The sequence below is a fragment of the Maylandia zebra genome, linkage group LG2 (assembly GCF_041146795.1).
Source record: "Maylandia zebra isolate NMK-2024a linkage group LG2, Mzebra_GT3a, whole genome shotgun sequence".
NCBI lineage: Eukaryota > Metazoa > Chordata > Actinopteri > Cichliformes > Cichlidae > Maylandia > Maylandia zebra.
This window is the reverse complement of record NC_135168.1, coordinates 44,630,232-44,656,316: the sequence shown is the minus strand read 5'-3', so window position 1 is coordinate 44,656,316 and position 26,085 is coordinate 44,630,232. Positions and strand designations below refer to the sequence as shown.

Here is a 26,085-nt window from a genome sequence, read left to right as displayed (position 1 = left end):
CTGTTTATCTGGCAGTGTGCTGCATGGTGCGGTGGCCTTGCTCGTTCCAGCAGCCCGGCCCCAGAGCTCGCTGTGCACAGCAGGCTAATGAGAGCTTTCTTAATGAGCAGGTCCAGGTGGATTCATACATCATCCCTGTGCTCCTGAGCAGCAACTGGATTTACACACCTATGACAAATGGTCATGCATTTGAAATTGTTGGAGGCCTTCGCTTTTTTTAACCACACTAAAGAGCCTGTGTTGAACCTAATTAATCCCTGTAATTAATCACCTGACATGAAAGATGACTGGATGTGTGAGGCAGATCTGTGATAAACCATCAGTTCCTGGGGTCATTAATCAGCCTAAGGATTCGCTCAACCTTTCCTCTCTTTACTGTAGCTCACTGCAGCACTGGCTGAGGCACAGCTCTCCAATTATACCGTAGTGAAACAAGAAGGCAGAGGCCAATGCTCCCGTTTGGTCTTTTTACTCAAGATCGAATGCACCAAGTTAACTTTGAGCGCATTAACCGTAAAACTTCAAAGGGAAAGTTTATTCTCCAGAACCCGCCGCTGACACAGTTTTTGTTTGTTTCTCGCTACGCAGAGTATAGTCGCTTTGAGTCCAAGATCCACGACCTGAGGGAGCAGATGATGAACAGCAGCATGAGCTCAGGATCAGGCTCCCTGCGCACTAGTGAGAAGCGCTCCCTATATGTCAGGTAAAGTCGGCACACCCACCCACACACACACATACTCATGCTTGTACTCACAACATGCAATTCTAAGATCTCACTATTGCATAACAAACCTCAGCTCGTCTGCAGGGGAAGATGAAGCCCAAACACACGTGTTGTTAAAATCGGCCACACTGTTAGACAGTAGCAGCACGACATAAATGTCATAGATCACATGTTACAATATTATTTTTTTATGCTAAGCATTTCGCGTGACATCATTTAATTCAGGCTACTGGGTTCACACTATTCATCACCAGCTAAAGAAAGATGAACAGACGTTCCCTGTTGTTGTTTTGATGCCTGCTATGACAATGACTTTGTTTAATGTCGACTGACAGGGGAGCTTGTTGAGATGACCTGTGTTATGACACTTTGGGCAAGTTGCCAAACTGGATTGAGGCTCATTTAGGAATTGAAACAGGTGGCAACCTTCTGTTCATATAAATGCATTGAGTCGCAGGGCTCAAGGTGAAAGGATCGTGTGATGCAACGCCGCAGTCAAAAATGCTTCCCCATATTTCTGCTGAAGCATTAATTCATTTCACTTTACCCTTTCGGTTCTGACGGCCAAGCCGCCTCTTCAGTTGTTTTTAACTATCAGATTAAAGCTACTCCTGAAAGTAGCTCGGATCTTATCGGGATGTCTCAGAAGGTATATAAGTGTTATTACGTTGGAGGCCTGTTATGGTCAGAGGAGTATCGTGAGAAATGCCTCTCATATACACTGATTCCTGTGAGGCATGTAGAGCCTAGCCTGCTCCTGTGCAGGTGACTAAGCCCGCAGTTATGCAGGAAAAGCTATCTAGTTTTGCCGGCTAATGTGGGAGCTGTCCACCCAGCCCAGTCTCAGGAATCTTTTAGTCTGAAAGTATCACATGTGCTCTCACTGTCTGTGTTAAGGTATCATAAAGTAGCTAAAGGAAAGAATTTGATTATCACTCCTCAGCCTGTGTTGAAGGTGCTTTCGATTCCCTGGTAAGCACACAAAGAGATAAGCTATATTGCACCATGACAGTTTCACCAGTAGTCTTTATGTATTGACGTTCCCAGTTTCAGTTGGCAGGAGCAGACTGGCTCAAGTCTTTAGAACAGAGGAGAAAAATGCATGTTGAGCTCAGTCTGTCTGTCCACTAGAGTATGGCGTAGCCTGTAGATATAGGCTTATGGGTCAAGGGAAGTTTAAACCTGTAAAGCAGGTAGTTTTAGATTCAGTTGTAGCTGTGGCTTGACCTGTCAGACAAGCTAGTGACGCACCTGGACTGTAAACGTGGTCTATTGAAGTGGAAAGTATGCGGCAACGGCAAATGAAAATGAATGGCATGCCTTAGTAAATGTCTGAAGTTGCTTTCTGTTGCATTTTTTTTTTAAAATTGATTGTTGAATGTATAAATGAGTTGGATTCAAGTGTGACTGTATATGGCTTTGTCACTAAATATGAGTGGCATCTCTGACTGCAGGACTGTGTAAACGTTTTAGGCAGGTGAGAAAAAACAAAGAATGCTTTCAAAAATGGAAGTGTTAATCATTTATTTTCATCAATCAACAAAATGCAGTGAATGAACAAAAGAGAAATCGAAATCAAATCAATATTTGCTGTGACCGCCCTTTGCTTTCAAAACAGCGTCAATTCTTCTAGGTACACTTGCACACGGTTTTTGAAGGAACTCGACTGGTGGTTGTTCCAAACATTTTGGAGAACTAAGCACAGATCTTCTGTAGGTGTAGGCTTCCTCACGTCCTTCTGTTTCTTCATGTAATCCCAGAAACACTCGATGATGTTGTGATCATCTTAATGACTTTGACTGTATGTTTGGGGTTGTTGTCCTGCTGCAGAATACATTTGGAGCCAATAAACAATCATTTATATTTCTGAAACCATTCTTTGTTTACAGCATTTTTTCCTCACCTGCCTAAAACTTTTGCACAGTACTGTGTATCAGCTAAAGCGTTTCTAAATACCAAATATTTAAAATGTTGTCAAATCGCAGCCCACATGCAAGCAATGTGAAGTAATAGACAAAGTAACAAAGAGCAATTATGTAATGCTGCAGAGTCAGAACTGTCATTTTGTGCCAACTTCGAATGCTCAGTACAGTAATTTGATCAGAGATACAAGATGAAAGAGCGTAACCAAAGGCTTTGCTTTTGCAGAGCTTTGTTTGACTACGATCGAACGAGGGACAGCTGTCTGCCCAGCCAAGGCCTGAGCTTCTCTTATGGGGATATCCTTCATGTCATAAACGCTTCTGATGATGAGTGGTGGCAGGCGAGGCTTGTCACACCTCACGGAGAGAGTGAGCAGATTGGGGTCATTCCAAGCAAGAAAAGGTATCACTCCTCTTCATTTGCAGCGGTGTACGAATGCCAGACGAGGCTAATGTGATTACTCCTATTCATGCCCGGCCTGAACTTGATATATTTCTCTTTCTTTCCCTAGAGTGGAGAAGAAGGAGCGGGCCAGGTTAAAAACAGTCAAGTTCCACGCCAGGACAGGCATGATTGAGTCTAACAGGGTAAGTGTAGAGGGCCAGCTGCTCCCTGCCCTGGTGCCAGAGCGGCTGTCTTCAGAGCTGCTGCTGGGCTCCCAGGGAGATGGCCTACTTCCCCCCTGAGTGTGGGAAAGGGACCAGCACCTGCTCACTGAAGCAAGCACAAAAAGCTCTCGAATTACTATATAGATTACCCAGAGGCTCCGCGAAGAGGAAGAGATTTCTGCAACCTCCACAGCTCGTGCACTCAGTGATATTAAGAAATGTGCACTTGCAAAATGTCTGCACGTCTGTCAGACGACAATCTCTCAGATGTAATTTGCAGAAGCATAAATCAGCTTTAATTTTGGTCTGTATTATTTTCTGTGGTACAAGGATTAAATTTATTGAAGATGTTTAATTTGGTAAACGCATGCTTGTTTCCTTCACATTGATGTGCCATTCATATCCACCCATTACCTGCCTTTCATTTTCATTATTTAATGTGAATTGTTTGTTTACATTTCATTTGTTTTTGTTTGATTTTGCATGGGTGTTGAAGTACCTTCATTGAAACCCATTCTGTTTTTGTTTTCACCCTCTCATTGAACCCCCCTCCCTCCCTCCCTTCCTCCCCTCTCTCACCCACACATCAAATAGCAGCCAGTCAAAGTAAAGCGCAAAAAAAGCTTCAACCTCTCACGCAAGTTCCCGTTTTACAAGAGCAAGGAGAATATTGTGCAGGAGTTGGAGTCTGAACGTGAGTACCAGCTGTGTGATTGGGGTGTGCGGTGGTAGTGGTGGGGGAGGGGTGTTGTTTTCATCCTCTTTCCCCTTCATGCTTCAATTCTGTTTCTCAACTTTCATCTTTCCGCTCACCTCCAGGGATGGTTTGTGCGATGGCATCACTCTCATCCCTTTCTCACTGTCCCAGGGAGATGCCACAAGCCAGCACCACTGAGCTGGAGATGTGGGGTTCTCTCTGGTGTGTCTGTCTGTGGGCTCCGGAGGAGTGTTCTAACTGTGTGTGCTGCCAGCTGGGTGTGTTCTCGGCTGTATTAACACACACGCCTTCTAATGCTGTGATGCTACTCCTTGTATATAAGGCCTGATCAATTTCCCAGTCAGTCACTGACCCACAACAGGAAGAATCTCATTAACCAGGCCGAAGCTTTTACACTTAACAGGTCAAAATCCCATTTTAATGGGATTGGGCTTGTGTAATTGAAAGGCCGTGGCTTACTATGAACAAAGTGGAGCTCAGGCGCAATGAGTACCACAGCGCCGTGTGTCAGTGGGCCTGGCGAGCACTACACAGCACTCCTCTCTCTCTTTCTCTCTCCCTGCCCCAACTCTCACTAACCTCTTCTTCTTCCTGTCTGCTTTCTTCTCTTGGTTTCTGCTCTCACCTGTCGGGACACCTAGGACTTCCCAGGGTTAAGCGATGACTTTTATGGATCAAAGAGTTTGAGTAAGTGTGTGGTTGTACTGTGTCAAGCAGCTGTCCCCTGAGCTCAGAGAAAAATGCTTTGTCTCCGCAGGCCCAGCTGGGAATGCAAAAAAAGAAAAAAATTTAGAGTGACACACACAAACCTGTGTGCTCACAGAAAAAAACACACTCACACATCTACACAGATTCACAGTGTGGATATATATTTTAAATAAAAAGCATTCCCAAGAGAGGCTGGGTGAACATTACACTTATTTTGAATGTCTCACAACATTTTTCTACATGTTTTGTCATACAAGGTCATGCAGAGCTACAATACATCACCAGAGCAGGGTGTTGCTTTATTCCCCAAAGTCAACCAGCTCCTGCCTCCCTTCTCTCTACAGTGTAGCGCCGTATGTTTTCAGTCTTTTCTATGCTATGAAATCAGCTGCCACCGGCACAGATCTAGCAATAGGAAACACTGGCCTGGGGATTGTGGGTCATTTGGGATGTTAACACAGGAAGCACTTAATTTCCTATTGCTTGCACCTAAAACCACTTCCCAAATACTGCCAGAGCATGGCTGCTGCACCAAACCAAACTTCTGCTTTCGTTATTCCCCTTTTTCTTATGTGGCCTAGTTGCTGAGAAACAGAGTGCTTTTCTTTTTCCCCTTTTTGTCCTTTGAGGCAGGTGAAACTAAATTTCACCCATAGGAAGAGAATTGACTTGAATGCCACTGTGGTTATGGTTTTGTAAAATGATCTGAAACTCTCTTGCTTTTGCAGAATGCCTGACATCCAACACAAGTGACAGCGAAAGTAGTTCGAGTGAGTCACCTTTAATTTCTCATGGTCTCTCTGGTTTCTTTTACTCTGCCCACATAGATGAATAACACGGTAGATGTCCTTAAATGTACGTGTGAAATTATATCTGCAACCTAATATTTCATTTTGGAGTTTTATCAGCTGTGGCAGCTTTATGTAATTCCTTCAGACAGGATGTAAAATTTCATTTTTTTTAAATTTTTGTTGTTACAGAGGGTCAGGAGGACACAATTCTTTCCTATGAGCCAGTCATTCGACAGGAAAGTAAGTGAAATCGCTTCTCCACAATCTGTCATGCTGTAGATTTTTACATTTATCCTCACTTGTCTTCTCTGTTTTTGATTCAGTCCACTACACAAGACCTGTGATAATTTTGGGCCCAATGAAGGACAGAATAAATGATGACCTCATCTCTGAGTTCCCCCACAAGTTTGGCTCGTGTGTACCACGTGAGTTGACAACACTCGACACCTCTACACAGTACGCTAAACAAAATAGCAGCAACAAAAATAAACTTGTTCCATTCACTTCTGCAGATACAACTCGTCCTAGGCGAGAGAACGAGATTGACGGCCAGGACTACCACTTTGTGGGCTCGAGAGAGCAAATGGAGAAGGATATCCAGGATAATAAGTTTATTGAAGCGGGCCAGTTCAACGAGAACCTCTATGGGACAAGCATCTTGTCTGTCAGAACTGTGGCTGAGAGGGTAGGCATCGAGCATTTCTCTGTGAGCTTGGGTTACCAGATTGGGTGGCCTGTTAAATCAGAAAGTGTTAAATTTTCACCACTATGAGTATTTTAAAGTATTCTCTACTTGCCTACAGGGGAAACACTGCATTCTGGATGTTTCTGGGAATGCCATAAAACGACTGCAGCAAGCACAACTTTATCCGATTGCCATCTTTATCAAACCAAAATCCATTGAAGCCCTAATGTAAGTCGAAGCTTTTGTACATACTGTCATCAAGATCACAGCTGGTCTGTGTCCGTCGTACTAACCGTAACTACTGTCACTTTCAGGGAGATGAATAAGAGGCAGACATATGAGCAGGCCAATAAAGTCTTTGACAAGGCAGTTAAACTGGAGCAAGACTTTGGGGAGTATTTCACAGGTCAGTCTCATTGCCAACAAAAAATATTTGTACTTACAATTTGGGATATAGGTTTTGATTTTTTTTCTCAGTGATCTGGTTATTTATTGTCATTGAAGTCTAAAGTCAGTGAATTCTGTGGTTGTATGTAAGTCTATAGGAAATTGACCCTCCAGCTCCCTTGAGCCATGACCTCAGTGAATAATCTCAATCCATAATTTTAAGTTTTATTTATGACCTGATGGTGTGTGTTTGTTTATGATTTGGCTTTTTGGCTTCATAAAACAACTGAATTGATTGATCAACAGAAGAATTTCTTGATTAGGTTACTTTTTGGGGGGTGGGGGGGGACTAGTTCTGATGCAACCAAATAACACACCTCTCTCCCTTTGTGTTTGCCTTCAGCTATTGTACAGGGTGACTCACTAGAGGAGATCTACAACAAAATCAAGCTAATCATTGAGGAGCAGTCTGGGCCCTACATCTGGATCCCCTCCTCAGAGAAACTCTGAGCTTCCTGCCGTCCTCTCTGCATCGGCACAGAGCTCCCCTCCTGCCTCCCAGAGACCCCACCCAAGCCCAAATAGCCCCTCTCCTCACCTCCTTTTTGCAGATATGTTTCATATCAAGTTTTAGTGTCATCATTATGTTACTCTCTAAATGAAAAAGAAGTCTTATCACCATTACTGTGACTGTGCACACCCCTGCATGAGTTTCTCAACAAATCCATTCAAGACTGGAAATGCCATTCCAAAGGAATTTGACAACCGCAAACAAAAGGGAAAAGGAATACATCCTTTCGTGAACTGGGACTGACTGAAGATCAGAAGGTTTTGCAGAAATCTGGAGAGGAGTTGGGATTCAAAAAGAAGTTTCAGGGGATCAGAGACAAATCATACCAAGTTGGAACACTTTGTAAATGTTCATCAAATCACATTATAAAAGACACGCAAGACAAGAAGTTGAAGACCAATAAAGGGTTTTTTCTTTTTTTTCTAAAAAAGACTGGATAAATCGAGCCCTGCTGATGGTACTGTTCAAGGAGTCATCTCTCTTGTTTATAATGACTGAGGAAATTAGTAGAGGAGCCTACAAACTGATCTATTTATCACAAACCAGCTTGCTGTTTGGTCATCTGCCAGTTGTCTGTGCTGCAGCTGATAAAGACATCTTGGGAGGCAGATCAAGAAGAAGTGCGTTGTGAATCTCTACATTTATATTATGAAATCACAAAATAAATGATGAAATCCTACTGAGATTTTACTACATATTAAAAACTACACATTTTACACTTCACTAGAATTGTCAATTTGGAGGGCTGTTAGTTCCTTTTTTGTTTTGTTTTTGTTTTTTTTGTTTTTTCTTGTGGGATTTTTTTTGCTTGTGGTTTTTAGCTGCTCTGTGTAAAGGACGGGGGTAGAGAAGTGTAACTGGGCTCTCTGCAAAACACCAAACTGCCTTACATCAAATACAAATTCTGTTTTGTGACTACCTGTTGTCTGTGAGGGAGGCTGAACACAATTGATGAGGAAAATCTTTCCTATTTGTGACCTCCAACTGTCAGGAGGCCTGACTTGAGTGCAATAGATTAAGAAAAGAAGGAAAAAAAATTGCCTCTGTTGGCACTTTCCCTCCCCTGTATTTCAACCCTCTTCCTTTATAATTAAAGAAGAATTTGGCCAATGGATTGCAATTTGGATAACCAGAGCCTCCCAACTCATGTTGAGCAGCAGATCACCCTATTACACTCTCTGCCTTCCCAGAGGATTCTCTTCTGATTGGTCACACGGTACTGTCGTATCTGCCGCCATGATGGTGGCCTTAAAACGGGTAGAACAAGACAATAATTGTATTGGATGTCCTAAATATTAGAGTAACTATAACCTGTTTTCGATTGCCCCCCATCCCCCTCCCCCGTCCACCAACCAAAAACACTAAAGTTGGGTTTGAGAAAACCTACGCTTTGTGCATCTATAAATCGATGAATTCTTAATCTATTGTTGGCAGGTGCTGAAGCACTGTGTTGAGCTCTTGGCACGTCTGGGGGTGAGCTTGGCCAGCTCAGGAATCTTAACATACAGATACCATTTCCCCGTGACTGAACAGCCACGTTTGGGCGATTGCACAGTTGTCAAATGTGAACAAACTACTCAAAGGCACTGTTGCTTAGCTAAAGCTGTTTCCAAGTGGACAGTGTAATCGGGCTGTACTGTCTTTTTTCTGCAAGGCTGGGAGCTTGTTCAAGGCCATCAGTTTGGTAACCTTTGAGTTTGCTTTGTGGCGTCACCAGGATTGAAATGACCTGCACCATCCTTCCATGCATATCTTGGCACTATACGTTAATGTGTGCATGTGAGAGAGCACGTCTGAAGGAGGAGTGCTGTGGCCCTTGACCCTGTGAACGCTTTTGCCTTCTTCCTCAGCTTTTTTTTTTTTTTTTTTTTTTTTTTTTTTTTTTGGGAAGAGTGCAAAGGGATATACTTCTTTTTTCTCCTCAGAGAGCCAGACCCAAACAAGAAGTGTTAACCTAGACCCCTGGGTCCCTTGCTCTCTCCCACCCACAGAGCACCTGTACCTGCAGGCATTTTCTGAACAGGTGTGCCCACCTGCCAGGCACCACTGCTAAACCAGCTGTCATTACCTGTGTCAAAACCAGAGTTCAGGGAATTACCGAAGGGAACAGAGCCATTTATAAACTGCTTGCAGACTGTTTCAAAGGGTGTGGTAGCTGTACGATGTAAATAAGCCCCCAGCAGATCCCCCTCACCTGTGCTTCATGCATGTGTGAATCAAACTGGGACAAACATGTTTTATAGACCACAAATGTCAGGTAAGTAAAGTTTGAGCTACTCTTGAGATATAATTTCCATACAAATGTGCTGTATTGTTGGTATTTCTCTTCAAATGCCTATTGGAACACTAACTAGTCAGTTGGGAATTCAGTTCCCTCAAGTAGGGCCTGTCTACATGTGATTTCTTGTGGAACGTGTCTGGGTGTATAGATTTTAAAAAAAACAATATATTGTAAAATAAAGTGATGCAGGCAGAAACCTACACAATATCACAGGAAGCAGGAGCATTGATCAGTACATTATTAGAGGTTTAGAATTGGTCCACTCTGGCGTTTAGTTGAAATACAGCTGACTGTTAACAATGTGTGTGGTATTCATACCTCAGTCAGCCATGTCAAAGCCCAAAGAACTTGATTTCATTTTACACTTTTCCATTGAGGTTGTGATAAGATGGAACCTGAATGCCTCTGTGTGTGTATAATTGACGAGGGTCTTTGTTCTGATGAGAGAAATGACGACATATATACTTTTATTTTTTTGGGTGGGGGGACAGGGTTCTTGTTTGTACTTTTGGGTGATGATATGTTTATGTTATAGCACATCTGTGCAGTAAGTGCTTGCAAACATGAACCCTTTGATTGTACAGTAGTTTCCTTCCTGTCACTGCAGGTAGTACAGCCTATCAGGACACTCGGCCTCATGGTCTTCCCTGTCCTAGTCATGAGGGAACACAGTCCTGCAACTTTTGTTTGGGTTTTATTTTGGGACTTGACAAGAGTTTATTTGTTTGAAAATAAAATATGTGACTCAGATATGATTTTAATGTGCCTTTTATTCTACTTTGGGATACAGATTGGCTTTAAAAACAACTACTGCAGTGGTAGATTTATTTAATTTATTTTTTTTTAGTTTGTTGGAAAAGTATAAATGGATAGGAGCTTAGAACAAATGTTCAGGTAAGAATCAGACCAGAAATGAATGTACTAGTCTACCAGAATACACCACAGTTAAAATAATTTAAAAGAACATACCAAACTGGAATTTCTGGTAAATGTTTCTCATAACATTGAGAACGTTAGGGTGTTGAAAACTGAACTGAATAAACGTAGGTAGGTTTCCCCGAAGAACAGGCGTGCACCAGGCTCCCGACAGCTGACCTATACCTGTTTGTCTATTCTTTCATGTTGACATTTTTCTTTGCTTTGTCCAATCTGTCCAGGATTTTGCTGTAGAGACCAGACATCTGTGGGTACATAAATAACAGCTGTATAACTAAGCTTTTTATACCTCTATACAATGGAGCAGTTACTTTCATTGCTGTGTCCCAGTTTAACCTTATGAGACTGTGTTTTATTGCCATACTTTTCTCTTGACAAAGCTGCAATACTTAAAGGATCACCTCTGGTGAAGTTCCTTGAGCTAACTTCAAAACTATAATTGGTGTATTTTGATGAGCAACCCTGGAGTTGTACAATGACATGTAGATTTAATTCTGCCAAAAATCTGTATTTAACAAAGCAGCAGGATGATTTAAGCTACTATCAACCCAGTGTTTCATCCCCTTCCTTCTCTCCACCAGTCCTCTACCTGTGTCTCATAGCTCTCCTGTAGAGATCCCAGGTGGCGGACAAAGCTCATGGCCAGGCCACACCACTTCTCAGCTTCGGGGTATTGAGCCAAGCTGTACAGCAAAATCCCAGTGTTCCAAGCCTGAGTCAGCAACCACAAGGTCTCCATCTCTGGGAAGTCGTCCGGCTACGGAGAAGAGCAGGAAGATGTTCAAAAGGCCACCTGGGTTACTGTCTTGTACAAATCATTTTCAGTGGGTTGAGGCAGCAAATGCCAAGTAAACTTTCATCAAATCCTGTCCATTTGTATATTAACATTTACTTATGCTTGTAAGTCATAAAAACAGAGCATGAAACAAACTCAGTGGAGACGGTTCATTCATATTTCACAACACTTTAATCTTGTCCATTTACTTTGATCCAAAGAATTCCACATCTTTCAAGTAATAACTCAATATGAAAGGGGAAATGTGCGCTGCCTCTAAAGCTGCATAATGTCTCAATAATTTCATGTCTCTTTCAGAGCTGTAGCTCACCGGCAGTGTGACAACTTGTACAGCGCATTAACATTCAAATTGGCAGGAAGGGGTGGTGAATGGAAGCATCTGCTAATTGGAGTGCGGCTGATAGCCCATTGATAAAAAGAGGCTTCTAGAACAGCAGGCAAGCATGGAGTGGAAAAGAGGGGGTGAATTATATAGCAGGAGCATTCCTGTTGGAGGGAACAGGAGGTGGGAGCCGAGGGATGTCGGTGTGTGATTGGTGCTGACTCACTGCGGCTGCAATGATAGACAGGGCCTCCTCGTAGTAGTTCCACACCTCCTCGAGCACATGGGCCTCCACCTCTGACACGCCACTTGGGAGGGACAGCTTGATAAGGCTGTGAACACACTTGCTAAGATGAGGACACAGAAAAATAGTCAATAACCTATTCATTAAAAATCTAAAAAGAAAAAAAATGCTCATTAATGAAATGCTAAAGGTAGTGATGGTTGTGCCTGCAGTGCGCCAGGTCAGCCTGTGGTTGTTTCTTTTGCAGAAAGAGAGCAACCCTCAAGGCCTTCTTGCACAGCAGAGGGAAATAGGCTGGAGGCTCCATTGCCAAGGCTACATAAAGGAAAGACAATTAGAGCATAGAGTGAATACTGAAAACACTGATGTGTTTCTTTAGGTATTTCAGCACAGACATGATTAATAATAGAGGGTCTTTTTAACCTGCCATGGTCTCTAACATTTTGGGTTCAACACTTTCAAGCTCCAACACAGACTCCAGTATTGCCTCAACTATGGGATCATTCAGTTTAGCACGAGCTTCAAACTCATACAGCAGTAGTAGAGAGTCTGTCGGGTCCATTGGAAAGCTTCCTGTAAATTGAGAATACATTTTTATAGCTCAATTTCATGAAGTAGACTTAAAAAATTATGTCAGCTTTTTAATAACATATAACTGTGTTTAACTCTCCTTTTCTGTGTTTTAAATAGTTTACACTTTGCAAATAAAAATTGCTTTTAGTTTGAATAGTGTAGCTGCTAAATGCACCTGATGCTTTCAGGGTTTTCCACACCTCTGAACAGATCTGAATGTGCTCCAGAGTCTGAGTGAACTCCTGGAACCAGACAAACATGCAAAGCATTCTGGATTAATCATCGCCACCTAGTGTTTAGTTCCTTTTCAAAGGCAGGGGGATTCAAATTAAACACCTACGCTAGCACCAATGATGTTGTTAGTCACCTCTCCTCTCCACTGGTCTTGGTAAATTTCCATCCATGTGGAGTGAGAGTGTGCTAAATGTAGGAGATGGGCAGTGGGTGGCACACCTGGGTAGGGTGAGAAGACTTCCTGCCGAGCTCCAAAGAAGCAGCAGCAGCCATTAGCAGACATGTCCTCTGGCCCATGAGGAGAGTGCGATCAGGTGGGCACAGCTGGGAGAACTATAGGTTCATGTAGAAACACACATGTAGCCTTAATATTTATTTATTCTTTTATTTAAAAAAGCTCTGTCATTGAGATCAAGTTCTCTTTTTCAAGAGTTTGAGACTGACAGGTAGGCACAAAGTACAGATAGACAAATAGAACTTTTAAAAATCTTCCAGTAACATCATAATCTGTGGGCTTATATTTTTGTAGTTCATTTCGTTTGTAGGCAGCAAAGACTCAGTTTTTACAGTTTGAATAAGAACACAGCACAGCCACTGTCAGAATAGACATTTAGACACAGTGAATAGACATTTAAGCACGTATGACAAAGGAACTAACACATGATACGCTACATGGACAAAAGTATTAGGCTACACCTCTTATTCACTGAATTCAATAAAGCTATGGGGTTGTTTTTTGAGGTTTGCCTGGACCTCCTAGCAGTAGTGAAGGGAAATCTTAATGCTTCTGCTTACAAAGACATTTTTGACAATTCTGCACTTCCAAATCTATGGGAAGAGGTTGGAAAAGACCCTTTTCTCTTCCAGCATAACTATTCCCAAAAGAACAAAGCCAGGTCCATTAACGTGTGGCTGGATAATTTTTGGTGTGGTAGGTCTTCGCTGCCATCATCAAACACCTTTAGGACTGAAGTAAAATGGAGACTGTGATGTCCAGCATCAGTCATAGTTAAATGGGCAGAAACTCCAACAGACACACTCCAACATTTGCAAAAAACATTCCCAGAAGCGTGGAAGTTGCTATAGGTGCAAAGAGGGGATCAGTGGTCATAAAGCTCATGTAAGTGTAATGTGTAGGTGGGTCCATAGTTTTGTACATATAATGTAGGAAAATATTTCTAAAATACTGTATTTAAATTCTGACTACGTTTAACCAAAAGTCAAAGTAAGTATAGCGCTTTTCTAGTCCCTAAGGACCCCAAAGCACTTTATACAACCAGTCATCCACACATTGGTGATAGCAAGCTACATTGTAGCCACAGCCACCCTGGGGCGCACTGACAGAGGCGAGGCTGCCAGACACTGGCGCCACCGGGCCCTCTGACCACCACCAGTAGGCAACGGGTGAAGTGTCTTGCCCAAAGACACAACGACCGAGACTGTCCAAGCCGGGGTTCGAACAGGCAACCTTCCGATTACAAGGCGAACTCCCAATTCTTGAGTCACGATCGCCCACTAGTAAGTTGAATTTCTTATAAATAAGATCAAAATAATTGTATATGGGGTACTTTTAGGCATCAGGGCATGTATGTAAATCAGACATGAGAAAATCGCTGGCAGAAATCAAACTTTATAGATCCAAATGTAATGGTATGTATTCCATTAAAGCTAAGGTTAAGGAACACATATTATTGTGAGTGTAAACTGATACGTTTCTATTTATAAAGCAATGTTTATTCCTGTTCAGGTGCTTTTGATCTACACCCACATAGAGCAGACATTGATTAATTCACCTGACAAAGCTAAAAAGGACACTTGCCTGGTAAGAGAGCACAAAGAAATCTCTCATTTTGTCAGGGCTGCTCTCGCACTGCAAAGCCAAGTTCCAAGCTGTAACAAGGACACACATGAGCACACAGACAAAATGAAGGTGCTGCAAGATTTTAAGTCATAGCACACCACGTTAGATTGAAGTGAAAAGAAGAGAAAGAATCTTAGCACCAATCTTTCTGAACCAGTTAGCTTCCTCTGTGCGTTGATCGACAGTCATGTGAGAGGGGTGTGAAATTGTCTGCAGAGCTGAAGTGACGGCAAAGAAAACATCCGAGGGTTATGACGCACAACACATGACACTGTAGTTGAGACACTTCCACTCACAATGCAATTAAACCCTCATGGATTTGCACTTACCCTTTTTTAGATGCGGCAGCAAGACATCCAGACTTACATCACTGCATGGAATGAATGTAGGAAATGTAGATCTGTTGTTGTTTTTTTCAGTTAAATCAGCATCAATTTGAAATATGAAAACATTTGGTATTTTCCCTCTTTCTCGCCTCACCTTATTTCATCACTCAATTTTTCTATTGTGGAGAGAACAAGCCGAACCAAACACCTAAAAAGATGAATGAAGAAATTGGCGTTGACCTCCTTTCTTTCACCTACTAACTGTATTATACAGAGACATACTTTCAGTGAAAATGTGAGGGAATATAGGTCAGTGGATCATAGAGGTGTGTGGAAAACTATGAGACTAAATACAATCTCTGAGCCACCTCTACTAAATGTGTGACGCAGTACCATCATGACCCAATTCGAGATTTAAACATGAGTCATTATTTTCAGATCTCAAAAACCAAACATGATATCCATTAGCAAAGTTAGATATTAGCATCAAATGTATACGTATCTAAGACTGCATCCAAATCAAGACAATAAGAATGCAAGCACATAATAAAAAAAAACGCAATTATTCACAAGTGGAAGCTTTATTTTTATTTTTTTAAGTTACCATGAATATTAACTCGGGGTTTCAAATTATTAAAGTACCAAATTAAAATGTTCTTTGTGCTCATGATGAGTGTATGTAACTGTATGTTTATTTAATAACAGCCTTATGTGTAAGGCTCTGTACTCAATCTGTTTTTGGCTACATACTGTCACATCATATCATTCATGTTAGATACTATTTTAATAAAAGTGAGGTTAAAATGTTGCTTCTTTTTTTTAGGTTATCCTTAAGTTTTCACATACCTCAGAGCAACCAGAACCTGTGCTTGATCTTTGGAGTGTTCACACAAAATCTCCAGTGCTTTCATGGCGGTTTCCTGTTGTCCATTCTGTCACAGAGTTAGAAACTTTCTCATCACCATTAATGCCACCCACCACCAATACTTATCGATGCGCATCAGAATCACATAGTACACTAAAGAAAATTCAAGCTGATTTAATAACTGAAACTATTGATTATAATAGCTGGGGAAAGTTACAGTCACACCTCTTTTTGTATAATAGTATAAAGTATGTAACTATTGAGGAAGGACTGCAGTATAAGTCTACACGAACAAGAGTTGAAAAATATTTAAGCTTTATCTTTGATCCCAGCTGGCTTTGACATTTTCCTGGAAAGGTTTAACATGCTCGATCATCTTCTCAGTGATGCTATTCTTCTCAGCCCCTTCTGCACAGGAACCAGTATGAGTTCAGTGACAAGGACATAATCCCTCATCAACTTCCCACTCACAAAAACTGCCAGTTTCTGTCCAAGCTGCAAATAGCACTGATGAGGCGCTATATCATCATAAGACTGGGAAATGTAATAATAACTCAATCAGACCTAAACTGAAGGACTGGTGTACAGAAACGAGCAAGGAGTCCTGTGATAAATTCTACCTCCAGAGCAATCTGAGCAGCCAGACTCAGGAGATTGGAAGCAGCATCCTCCGACACCAGCAGTCTGTCCTCACAGGCTACAGGATTCTTGGACAGACGTCCCATTGCATGCAATGCACCTGAGGCTAGCAAAAAATAAATAAATCAGCCACATCATCAAAAATAATATGGTGAAAATATTGCTGTTATTATGGCAACACTAGTATGATTTATAAAGCGCCCCAGTCCCAGTAAGTAATCTTTTTTAGGTACCTTTCTCTGCCTCATTCTCCTGCACAGCCACCTTGTATACGCTAAACTGAGTAAAAATGTTGTCTGGATCACATCTCTGTGCTTCCTTAATTGCTTCTTTGGCCTTACAAAAATTAAGATTTTTAATACAGATGAAAACATATTTGCATGCAGTAACTGTAAAAAAAAATATGCCAGGGACACCTTCAGTTGTCACTAGTGACATATAAATACTGGTGTTCTTAAAATTACCAACTACAGCAGCCTCAAGTTCTCTTACCTTTTCCAGTTGCTTAAGTTTTAGGAAGCAGGAAGCTCTGTTTCTTTGCAGTTTGGCTAAGTTGGGCTCCATTTGACCTCCCTTGAAGAGACTTAAGGAGTAGTTATACCACTGAAGAGCCTCAGAATAGCTTCCAGCCTGGAAACACAAAGTTAAACTTTTGTCCATGTGAAAAGTAAAGCTCTACACTGAACCTATGCTAAATAAACTACTTACTTATGGTGGAAATTCAGAAAACAAGAACTAACACTATAGGAAAACTTCTAACATACACATGCTGTTTTATAAGGAAACATCAAACAATACCTAACAAGGGTTAGGTGGACCTTTTTGTGGCCACCTGCCTGTTGTGAAGCAACACTGCAGATTGTGAACATGCTTATAAGTATGCATGTCTGTATGGACTCTAAAATGCATTGTGAATAGATGTGTACCTCAAAGTACTTGGATGCTTTATCCCACAGCAAGACATGGAGACTTGTAAGAGCCTGTGTGGTCAGCTGTTTGCCTGTACAGTGGCCTATGTGGGTGTAAAAAAATGATCATACTAATACAGTAGCACATTTAAAGTACTATTCATTCTTTTTAATACTATACGCAGTGATAAATATATAGTATTTGTCATGCAATTTAGTTTTTTTCTGTCTTAATTTAGATTTATTATAGTACTGATAGCAAAAATAAAGTACCAGTGATAACATCCTCAATCTTCTGTTTGCCCAGCAGCTCTTTGCCTCTCTGCAGCAGCAGCTCAATGTGCAAGACAAGAGCAGTTCCCAGGTCAGGGGATGTCTCAAAGTGCTGACACACACTTTTCAAATACTCAAAAGCCAGCGCTTCTCTAGAAAAATAACAGACATATTCAGATCGATAAAATATGCCTGAGACTTAAAAAAAGATGCTTCTTTCTGTATTATATATTTCTACAAAAAACTAATGGGAATTATTACCATACAAACAAAGATTTTTACCTCTTTTCAGAGATTAATAGTTTCACTGTGCTTAGGCACAGCTCAAGAGAAACTTCTGATTCCAGCATCTCATTAAGTCCTGAAAATGAATTTTTAAAAATGCTTTTTAATGTGCATTTGTAACTCTGCTGAAGTCATCTACAGAGACATATTAACTCTTTCCAAGGCTCTCAGTATAAGTATCTATTGCTACTGTAGTCAGAACAGCTCTAAGAGAACACCTAACCCACAGTTTTATCACTTTGGAGACTAACAACCCACTGCAGCACCAATCAAATTCTGTCTAAATAACTCAATATGTTCTGGTTGTGGTATCAACTAACCTGCTCTGAAGTCACTGTCTGATGACTCACATCTCAGGAGTATTTTGATCTTTAAGTACAGTCCATATGTGCTCACGCATTCCTGTCAAATTACACAATTAGCTGAAAAGCTGAAGATTCCTCTGCTTATATAAATAACAATCTAAAAATGATTCCTAATGTTTTACCTTGTTTGCTAAGCTAACAGCGTTGACTGCCTTCTCTGCAAACTTCTCACAGTCCCACTCCAAATAAACAGTGGCGAGGAGCCGCAAAGCCTTGGCCTATTGTAGGGAAATTAACATCACTTTTATTACAATTGTAATTCTAAATGACAGTCATGTTTGTATGAAAGTTTATATTGTACTGTCTTACCAAAACTTCAGATCCAGGGCCATATTTCATATTCATTTTCCCGATATCATAGCTTTGACTGAAACGGAAACATTTCTCTTCGATTGCAACCTTTATCAACATTTTTCTTGGGAAAATGAACATTAGAATATTACCTCAACCAAAAAGCAGTGTCTTCATACTTCCTCACATTGTAAGCATCTATTCCAAAGTTGTAGCACATTAGGGAGAGGTACGCAGTCTGTATTGAGAAAGTATAATCACAGTTAACATCCCCCACACATCCCATAACAATATGTAGTGTAAAAGTGAAAAATCAATATATAGTGTTGTTATAATAGCAACAGATGGCCTTTTTTCTTACATCCTTTGGTAGTCGCAGCAACATGTCTTTACAACGCTGAATGTAGGCCACAGCCTCTTTGTTATTGCCTTGAGTTATGGCCTGTAAAGGAGAACAGATCTGAACTTATAATTAAATGTCAGCAAACAATATAATACTCCCTATTAGCTGTCAGAAATTTACCCCTCTCATTGTTTCTCAGTTCACATTTTAGCTGTCTCACACTTCACACTGCAAGTCTGTCAGAATGGCACTTCCTAAGCTGCCAAATATCACAAGAACAAATATTCACATCGAAGGTGTCGAACATCACATGCGCCACAGCTCACCGATTCTGCTTGGTATGAGAGAATTCGAAGTAGATCCTTCTCCACATCCTCCTTGGATGAACTGATGTCAGCTGTGCCATTGCCTCTGGACATCAGTTGGCTGTAGAGGATTTCAAGGCTCTGGAGATATTAGATTCTGAGTTATTTCTAAAAACATGGTATTTGTGTTTGCTTCAAAACCTACACAGAATTAAGAGACTATCAGTATGAGTGTTATTTTCTTCTTCACCTTGACAGCAAGGCTTAAGTATTTATCTGCCATCTGGGGATTTTTGCAGTCCAGCCAGGTTCTCCCTGTTTTGCTGGCCATCTGTAAAGATTAGACACTGACAAACATGCCTTGTCCTCCTGAAACATTGGGCACTCACAGAGGCTGCCTTCAGTACTGCTTACCAGAATCTGCTTGCGAATGGTGCCCTCTGTTGGGTTCTCAGGCTCACAGCAGTACAACAGACTGCATGCAACATGACGCACTGTAAGCATAGTGAGAGTATTTGAATGTGAGGAGAGAAGATCCCAAAATACTACCACTGTAATAAAGCATAGAAAAATGCACAGTGGAACACAATCAGTCTTGGACTGGCCTCCTCAGAGTCCAGACCTCAATATTATTAAAGTCAAAATGGGATCAAAGTGGGATCATCTTGACAGAGAACTGAAAAAAGGCAGCCAACTTCCAAAGAAGAGCTTTGAATCTCCTTCAACAAGCCTGGAGAACTATTCCTGAAGACTACTTAAAGAAATTACAAAAACCTTTAAAATTTAGGATGGGTTGAACAATAAAGGTGCTCATACCAAATATTAACTTTGAAACTTGTTAGAATAGTACAGACTGAGTTTTTGTCTTATATATTTCCATGCACATTTGTATGTTTAAATGCATTTCTGTATATATTTCCTATTTTCCTAGCAAAATACGAAAAATAAGGGGTGGAACAATACAAATACAAATTTACCTTGGGCTTTTTGAATTGTACTTATTGTGACACCCACATTCTTAGTAACTCCCCAGTTCCACAGCTTGATGGCACACTCCTCCAGCTGTAAACACGACAACAAAAAAAATTATGCCAGCTTCTTGTATATGAGTATTAACAATATTACATTAAATTAAAGTCTTTAAACTTCATGCAACTATTGCAACAGTCATATAACTTGTAGTAGGTTAGATTAATTCAGCAACAAGAATATTAGCGGTGTAAAAAAAATTATTCAATAAGTATTTGTTAATTCTTCATTTTATTTTATTTTTTGGGGGGTTTTATAGTTATACTATAACTTTACATCACTACTGACTTGTGGCGTATAGTTAAACAAGTTGGCATGTTTTTGTCTACCTGCGGATCTGGTATTTTGGGCATAGCCTCAAGTCCAGGGACTTCAGAGAAGAGCTTCTCTATCACTTCATCATAATCTGTTAGCTGCTTTTGCAGCAGGAGCTCAGTAAGACCTGTGTATTAAAAAAAAGTCAACAAAAACAGACGTTGACAGGACACAAACAGGGTAACAGTGGACATGTTGTCTTCTGAAGTGAAAAGTGACATCTGATTTTTCATGCAATAAGAATATCCGAATTTTCTACACTATAAAGAAAACCAGATACTGTTTGTGCAAGACAATAAAGTGTGGGACATGGAGAGCACCCCACTTTCTTATTCTTTTGTTTAAGTTAAAAATCTGTCTTAAAATCCAGTTTGACTACATTAATGTCCTTTCTCATTTCAAAAATAATTCAGATATTCTCTTGTGTCTTAATGTTAGGCTATTAGCACTGAAATATTAAGACAATTATTAATGATTGTTCATCTTTTAAGGTAGAATATAATCTAAAATGAAGTATGAGTCATACATCCCAAATTAGGTTAATTAGTTGCCATTTTAAAAAAGTATTCATTTACATATTAGCAAGTTAGGGGGCTAGCTTGTTATAATAATGTAAAATATAACGATAATTCACTGTGGCTGGTGACCAAGATAACACGAGCAGTTTAGTGGATAACATGAACCCCAGTTTTATGCCTCTAATCATCTGTATTATCAGGCTGCACAAAATGTATAAAAAGTCTATAACAAAGCAGTTTCTTTAAAAATTCTAAGACCCTGTTTGAAATACACATAAGGTCTTCAAGTACCCTTTTTACCCATTGAATAAAGAGAATGTACTCTCCATTAAAAACTGCTTTAAAAGTTTCAAATTGTTACCCAGGTGTAGATTTGTACTTACAAATGTAGATGGCAGCCTGCTGGCTAACGTTTTCTTGCTATAGTCCCAACAGCAGTAAGTTTTAATAATACAACTTTTGGGATTTTCAGACTTTGCCTGTTTAGTTCCCTTTATCTTTTAGAAAAATAACTATTACTTCCATGGCCTGAGTAACATTTAGCTAATATACCAGAGGCACAAAACTGTTATTAGCTATTGGGCGTCCAGATAATAGATGCAACTTAACAATTTGTGAATTAGCTAGGTTGGAAGCTAAATTAACAACTAAGCTCCAGCTCCAGTTGGTACCCAATATGGTTTCGAAAAAACACTTTAATAAATAAATAGGTGGGTCAAGAGAAAGAGTCAGTTACTCACTTTTCACAGTTGAGGTAAGTTCCTCCATGTCTAACTTTTTGTGGAATAAAAATATCTGTCAGGCTAGGTGCTAGCAGCTAGCTCCTCACTGAAATGTTGGCATTTGATTGACAGCGATCACAAAAGCCCGCGAAAAAGAGAGCGAGGTTAGCAAAACAACTGAAAATAGCTATTACTCCAATAGAGGGAATTATTCTGCCTACCTTAAGCTGTTCCTAATACTAGCTTGATAATAATTGCAGGTGTGAAAAATATCAAATACTATTAAACAAAGGGATAAAGACAGCTTCTGTTGGTTACTGTTTTATCCCCATCTTCTATAGAAAGTTATTTGCTAGAGGGGCAAGGTCCTACAAGACCTACAGTTCATCTCAAAACTTTGCAATGGGGAGATTGGGACTAACTTCTTTTAGAGATTATTGTTTTGCAGCACAGATGAGTGCTATTGTACTTATGTAGCCCATCATAAAATACACATGGAAAAACACTAAAAAGAAAATACCTCCCATTCCCATACAGCCAATTGTATCAGATAACAAGGTTATATAAATATTAGGTGAAATTGACTCTTAAGGTATATAAAACTGTTATAAAAGAACATAAACTAGAGGAGACATTTATATTATCAAATCCTTGAGTTGTGATTTTATTGTGTGCATTCGGATTTCTATACAATATAATGAAAGAAGGAAAACTGCACAGTTTTGACATGTTTAAAGAGAAATATTTATTATAAAAGCAAGATTTCTATATATTTGCAGATGCAACACTATGTTGATATGAAGGTCAAAGAAATGTAACTGTTGAAAATGATTTGTCTTTTTTTCCCTTCATTTCCATTATCTACCTTGGTCTATGTATGTGTTGTGTAGTGTTTTATGTATATGGCTTATGTTTATGTAGTATTTCAATTTAAAAATAATTAAAACAGAAATAAGAATCAGCAAGGACTTTTGAGAGAAGGGTCATCTACTGGAGCACAAGATGATCCAGGCTATGCAGGGCTTTAGCTTTCTGGGAACATAAAATAAGGCAGTAAAGTCATATTAAATTTGATTTTTCAGTCATTTTAAGGTCAGCTCAACTCACTGCAAAGTTGAATTGCTAGCAGTGTACAAATCAAAGTTTGCTTACAGATAATGGAGTTCTGTCAAAAACTAAATGTTTTGACAGGGAGTGCTCTAAGTTTTAACTTTGCCAACACTAACTGGTATTGATCGCATGTTGGCACCAGTAGCTCTTAAATAAAGTCTATGGTTGATATTATACTTACTGTTATAAAGGAAGGAAAAAAGGGGGGAAAAAAGTATAAGCCCTTATTTCTTGGTAAATCTAAGAAGCCTTATAAGACTGGCTTAGCGCACTTGTTTACATTTATTGCCAAATGACATTTTCCAGTCATCACATGCTTGGCAAGTAGATTAAATTACCTGTACTTATAGTAACTAGTGTGGGAAATTAAGGGTTTATTATTTGTTTTAGATATAGACATCAGGATAACACAGAAAAAGAGAGCTTGCCAGGCAACAAATAAAAAAATAGTCAATTGGTATTTGGACTGTAAGTTGTAATGTTACCACAAAAGCACATCCATCTTTTTTATTAGTAATTCTAAATGCATGAACAGAGACCTGTTCTGTTTTTCAGTGTACAGGTGTCTCTACTTGTGGTTGTTAATACAGGTATCATAGTCAGAATATCATAGGTATCATAGACGGACATGCGACTGTAATATTATCTCGCCAACTCCTTCTGATATTATGGTTACAAAACAATTTATCTTATGTGTAAAACCAAAAATCTAGTTGTAAGTCACAGTACATAAAACTTTCCGGTTTCTTTCTGGCAACAGGTATCAGGAAAAGAGGGGGCATCAGAGCTAAGCAGAAAGAGGAGATCAGGTAAGGCTTTTTCAATTTTCAACTTGAATTATGATTCTTTTTCAAATCACACAAAACATTAATAATAGTATTAAAAAGACTCCCATTTTACTGCCATTTACAGGTGTAAAGAACAAAGTGCCCTCTGACAGAGTCATCACTTTCCCAAATCAAACTTCCACCCTTATTCATACCTTTTTGATACTCAAAGGTACCAAGGTAGGCAAAACCACTATGACATAATGAAACACTGACATCTCACTTAGATATTTTAGTCTCCTCATTGAAGTGAATGTTTTCTCTCTAAAAGTTGAAATATTCCTATTTTTATATGTATGCACGCAATTCAAATCAAAGAAAAAGATGAAAGCCTAAGTTTCCATATGTCTCTGTTAGGGGAGTATATTGTATTTAGCTCAAGAAGTTACTACAGGAATACCAAGAAATCACAACATGGCTGTAAAACCATCTGCAAAATATTGTATAGGACCGCTGTTATGCTGCCTGAACACTTCTGACCCATTGGAGTGTGAACAAGGGAACTGTGGGGGCATCCTGTAGTGTCTGGCAATGGGAAATTGGATCCTGCGTGTTGCAGGGTGGGGTCTGTGTGGATCAGGGTTATTACGGCATATCCCAGGGATTCTTGATTATTAGCTGGGGAGTTTGGAGGCCAGGTGAACATATTTAGCTGCTGGAGGGGGTTGCTTTCTTTTTCACGGGGCTATGTGTTTAATGCAAGATTGTTTAGGTGTGCAAAGGTTGTTAAGTATGAAACAAGAGGACCACAAGGAAGATTCATGCATGCACTGAAGAAGGATATGCAGAGGGTGACATAAGAGCATGGTAGGGATAAGTTGAGATTGAGGGAGATTGTCAGCTGTGGTGACTTCTTAAAGGGAGCAGAAAACAGAGGAATAATAATACTTTCTATTAAAAGGAAAGCAGGTACCCACTTTTTAAACCAGTAGCATGGAATACTTGGAAGGGCAAATGTTCAGAATAAATAAAATAGTGTTCATTTGGTGTGTGAAGTCAACAAAACCCACTTAATCCATAAATTCTATCAATATATTTATTAAACCATTTTTGCTTCCCATTAAGAGAAAAAAAAATATGGCTATAGATGTAGCCTTTCCCAGTCCTGTCCTTTTTTTCCAATCAACACTAGATGGAGCTAAACTAGATGGAAACTGTGTTACTGATCCTAATACAGTAACACAGTTTCCAAAAATCCTCTGACTTCTGCAAACTTCTGTCCAGGACTTAAAAATTACAAATTTATGCAAGTATTAGTTTTGCTAACATAGTATAACACACTACCTGGCCACTTCATTAGGTTCTGCTTCGGATTACACAAATATCTAATGGGCCATTTATATGGCAGTAACTTAAAGCATTTACGTAACCTGTGTAAATGAGAATCAGGTAACTATGATTATTAAATCAAGTAACTACTCGTTAGAATCAAGGTATACAGACAAGCATCTCTGAATTCACAACATATCCAGCCTTGAAGAAGATGTAACAAACAACCATGCTTGGCACTACTTGTGTCTGCTAAGAACAGGAGCTTGAGGATACTATTCGCAGAGGCTCACCAAAATTAGAGAGAAGACTGGAAAAAGTTGCCTGGTCTGATGAGTCCTGATTTCAGCTGAGCGATTCAGATGGTAGGGCCAGAATTTCATATAAACATTAACGCATAGATCCATCCTGGCTTGTATCAAAAACTGATGATGATAGTGGTGGTATACTGGTGTGGGCCATCTCTTTATTACTACCCATCCTGCGATGGCTACTTCCAGCTGACAACACACAATTTTACAATGTTCCTATTATCACAAACTGGTGTCTTGAACATAACAATTAGTTCACTCAGATGGCCTTCACAGTCACCAGATCGTAATCCAATAGAGCATCTTTGAAATGTGGTGTATTGGGAGATTTCCGTCTTGGATGTGCAACTTACAAATCTGCTATCATGTCAATATGGACCAGGATCTCTGAGGAATATTTCCAGCATCTTGCTGAATCTATGCCATAAAGAATTAAAACTGTTCTGAATGTAGGAGGAGGGGGGAGGGGGTCCGGTACAGTACTAGAAAAGTGTAACTAAGCAAGTTTTCATCAACTTGTACTTCTAATTTTGCCTTCACACCCTCAGTCTGAAGTCTGGAAATGCTGGCACTACTTGCATTCATGTCAGAGTACAGTCACTTGACGGAGCATGCAGTCAGACGCTGTCTACTACTCTCCTCAGAAAGGACATTTCTTCTGGTTCATTTACCCAAGACGAACAAAAGGAAGACTGCATGCGGTGTGTGTACAACCAGTTAGTCCCCCACAGTCTGTTTGAGCACCAGCTTCCAAAATAAATCATTTTAAATCCACCCCTCTCAGCTTGTAACTTCCAGCAATTGTTCATCAGGAGACTTATCTGTTGCACTGCTAGCCCAAAGGGAATGTCTCCCTTTTTAAAAGCTTAAATATGGAAACAAACTAAGAAAATTAGAGTTGCAATTTTATACACTTTACAAGTTATTGCTCTCTTACAATGCATGAGCTAATAGTTTATCATCTAATAATAAAATGTTCAATTCTTGCTTCCCAAATTTCCCAAAGTGAAATTCCCACAGTC

The 26,085-nt window shown here is 40.0% G+C and overlaps 2 protein-coding genes across 19 annotated transcripts in view; one reads left to right on the top strand and one right to left on the bottom strand.

Moving 5' to 3' along the window:
* Positions 1-10,146, top strand: part of dlg3 (discs, large homolog 3 (Drosophila)) — an 80,488-nt gene extending 70,342 nt beyond the window's left edge. For 5 of the 17 annotated variants that reach the window (XM_076875026.1, XM_076875030.1, XM_076875035.1 and 2 more), the window contains 10 exons: positions 589-703; positions 2,873-3,049; positions 3,159-3,234; positions 3,850-3,949; positions 5,410-5,451; positions 5,662-5,712; positions 5,796-6,157; positions 6,276-6,385; positions 6,472-6,563; positions 6,948-10,146. In XM_076875026.1, coding sequence (XP_076731141.1) covers positions 589-703; positions 2,873-3,049; positions 3,159-3,234; positions 3,850-3,949; positions 5,410-5,451; positions 5,662-5,712; positions 5,796-6,157; positions 6,276-6,385; positions 6,472-6,563; positions 6,948-7,054 — 1,232 coding nt within the window. In that variant the 3' untranslated portion in view covers positions 7,055-10,146. Of the gene's footprint in view, positions 1-588; positions 704-2,872; positions 3,050-3,158; positions 3,235-3,849; positions 3,950-4,614; positions 4,661-5,409; positions 5,452-5,661; positions 5,713-5,795; positions 6,158-6,275; positions 6,386-6,471; positions 6,564-6,947 lie in introns of all 17 variants that reach the window. The other 12 variants (XM_076875053.1, XM_012917668.4, XM_004545642.4 and 9 more) reach the window with 5 other exon arrangements.
* Positions 10,147-10,157: 11 nt separating this feature from the next.
* tex11 (testis expressed 11) lies at positions 10,158-21,938 on the bottom strand. 2 transcript variants are annotated; one of them, XM_004545644.5, is made up of 30 exons: positions 21,768-21,938; positions 21,565-21,652; positions 20,321-20,433; positions 19,940-20,024; positions 19,377-19,456; positions 19,213-19,293; positions 18,984-19,103; positions 18,676-18,756; positions 18,467-18,552; positions 18,333-18,390; positions 18,146-18,241; positions 17,979-18,060; positions 17,656-17,734; positions 17,374-17,525; positions 17,119-17,204; positions 16,685-16,822; positions 16,426-16,528; positions 16,174-16,298; positions 15,535-15,620; positions 14,843-14,896; positions 14,692-14,732; positions 14,503-14,580; positions 14,321-14,391; positions 12,721-12,834; positions 12,443-12,509; positions 12,118-12,267; positions 11,901-12,009; positions 11,677-11,797; positions 10,922-11,089; positions 10,158-10,577 (listed from the first exon to the last, which is right to left on the bottom strand). In XM_004545644.5, the coding sequence occupies exons 2-30, from the start codon at positions 21,590-21,592 to the stop codon at positions 10,506-10,508; spliced, it is 2,724 nt and encodes a 907-aa protein (XP_004545701.3). In that variant the 5' UTR covers positions 21,593-21,652; positions 21,768-21,938; the 3' UTR covers positions 10,158-10,505. The 2 variants fall into 2 exon arrangements, with proteins under 2 accessions (XP_004545701.3, XP_004545700.3); XM_004545643.5 differs by having other exon boundaries at positions 21,565-21,938.
* Between the last annotated feature and the right edge of the window lie 4,147 nt (positions 21,939-26,085).

What these genes read in the sequence shown, in the direction of transcription:
- tex11 (XM_004545643.5), bottom strand. Translation starts at nt 21,592, where the DNA reads ATGGAGGAACTTACCTCAACTGTGAAAA. An exon ending in CTATTAATCTCTGAAAAGAG is followed by an intron (nt 17,526 to 17,655) that starts GTAAAAATCTTT and finishes TTATTTTTCTAG; the next exon opens with AGAAGCGCTGGCTTTTGAGT. An exon ending in TCTTTGTGCTCTCTTACCAG is followed by an intron (nt 12,835 to 14,320) that starts GCAAGTGTCCTT and finishes ATGAACCTATAG; the next exon opens with TTCTCCCAGCTGTGCCCACC.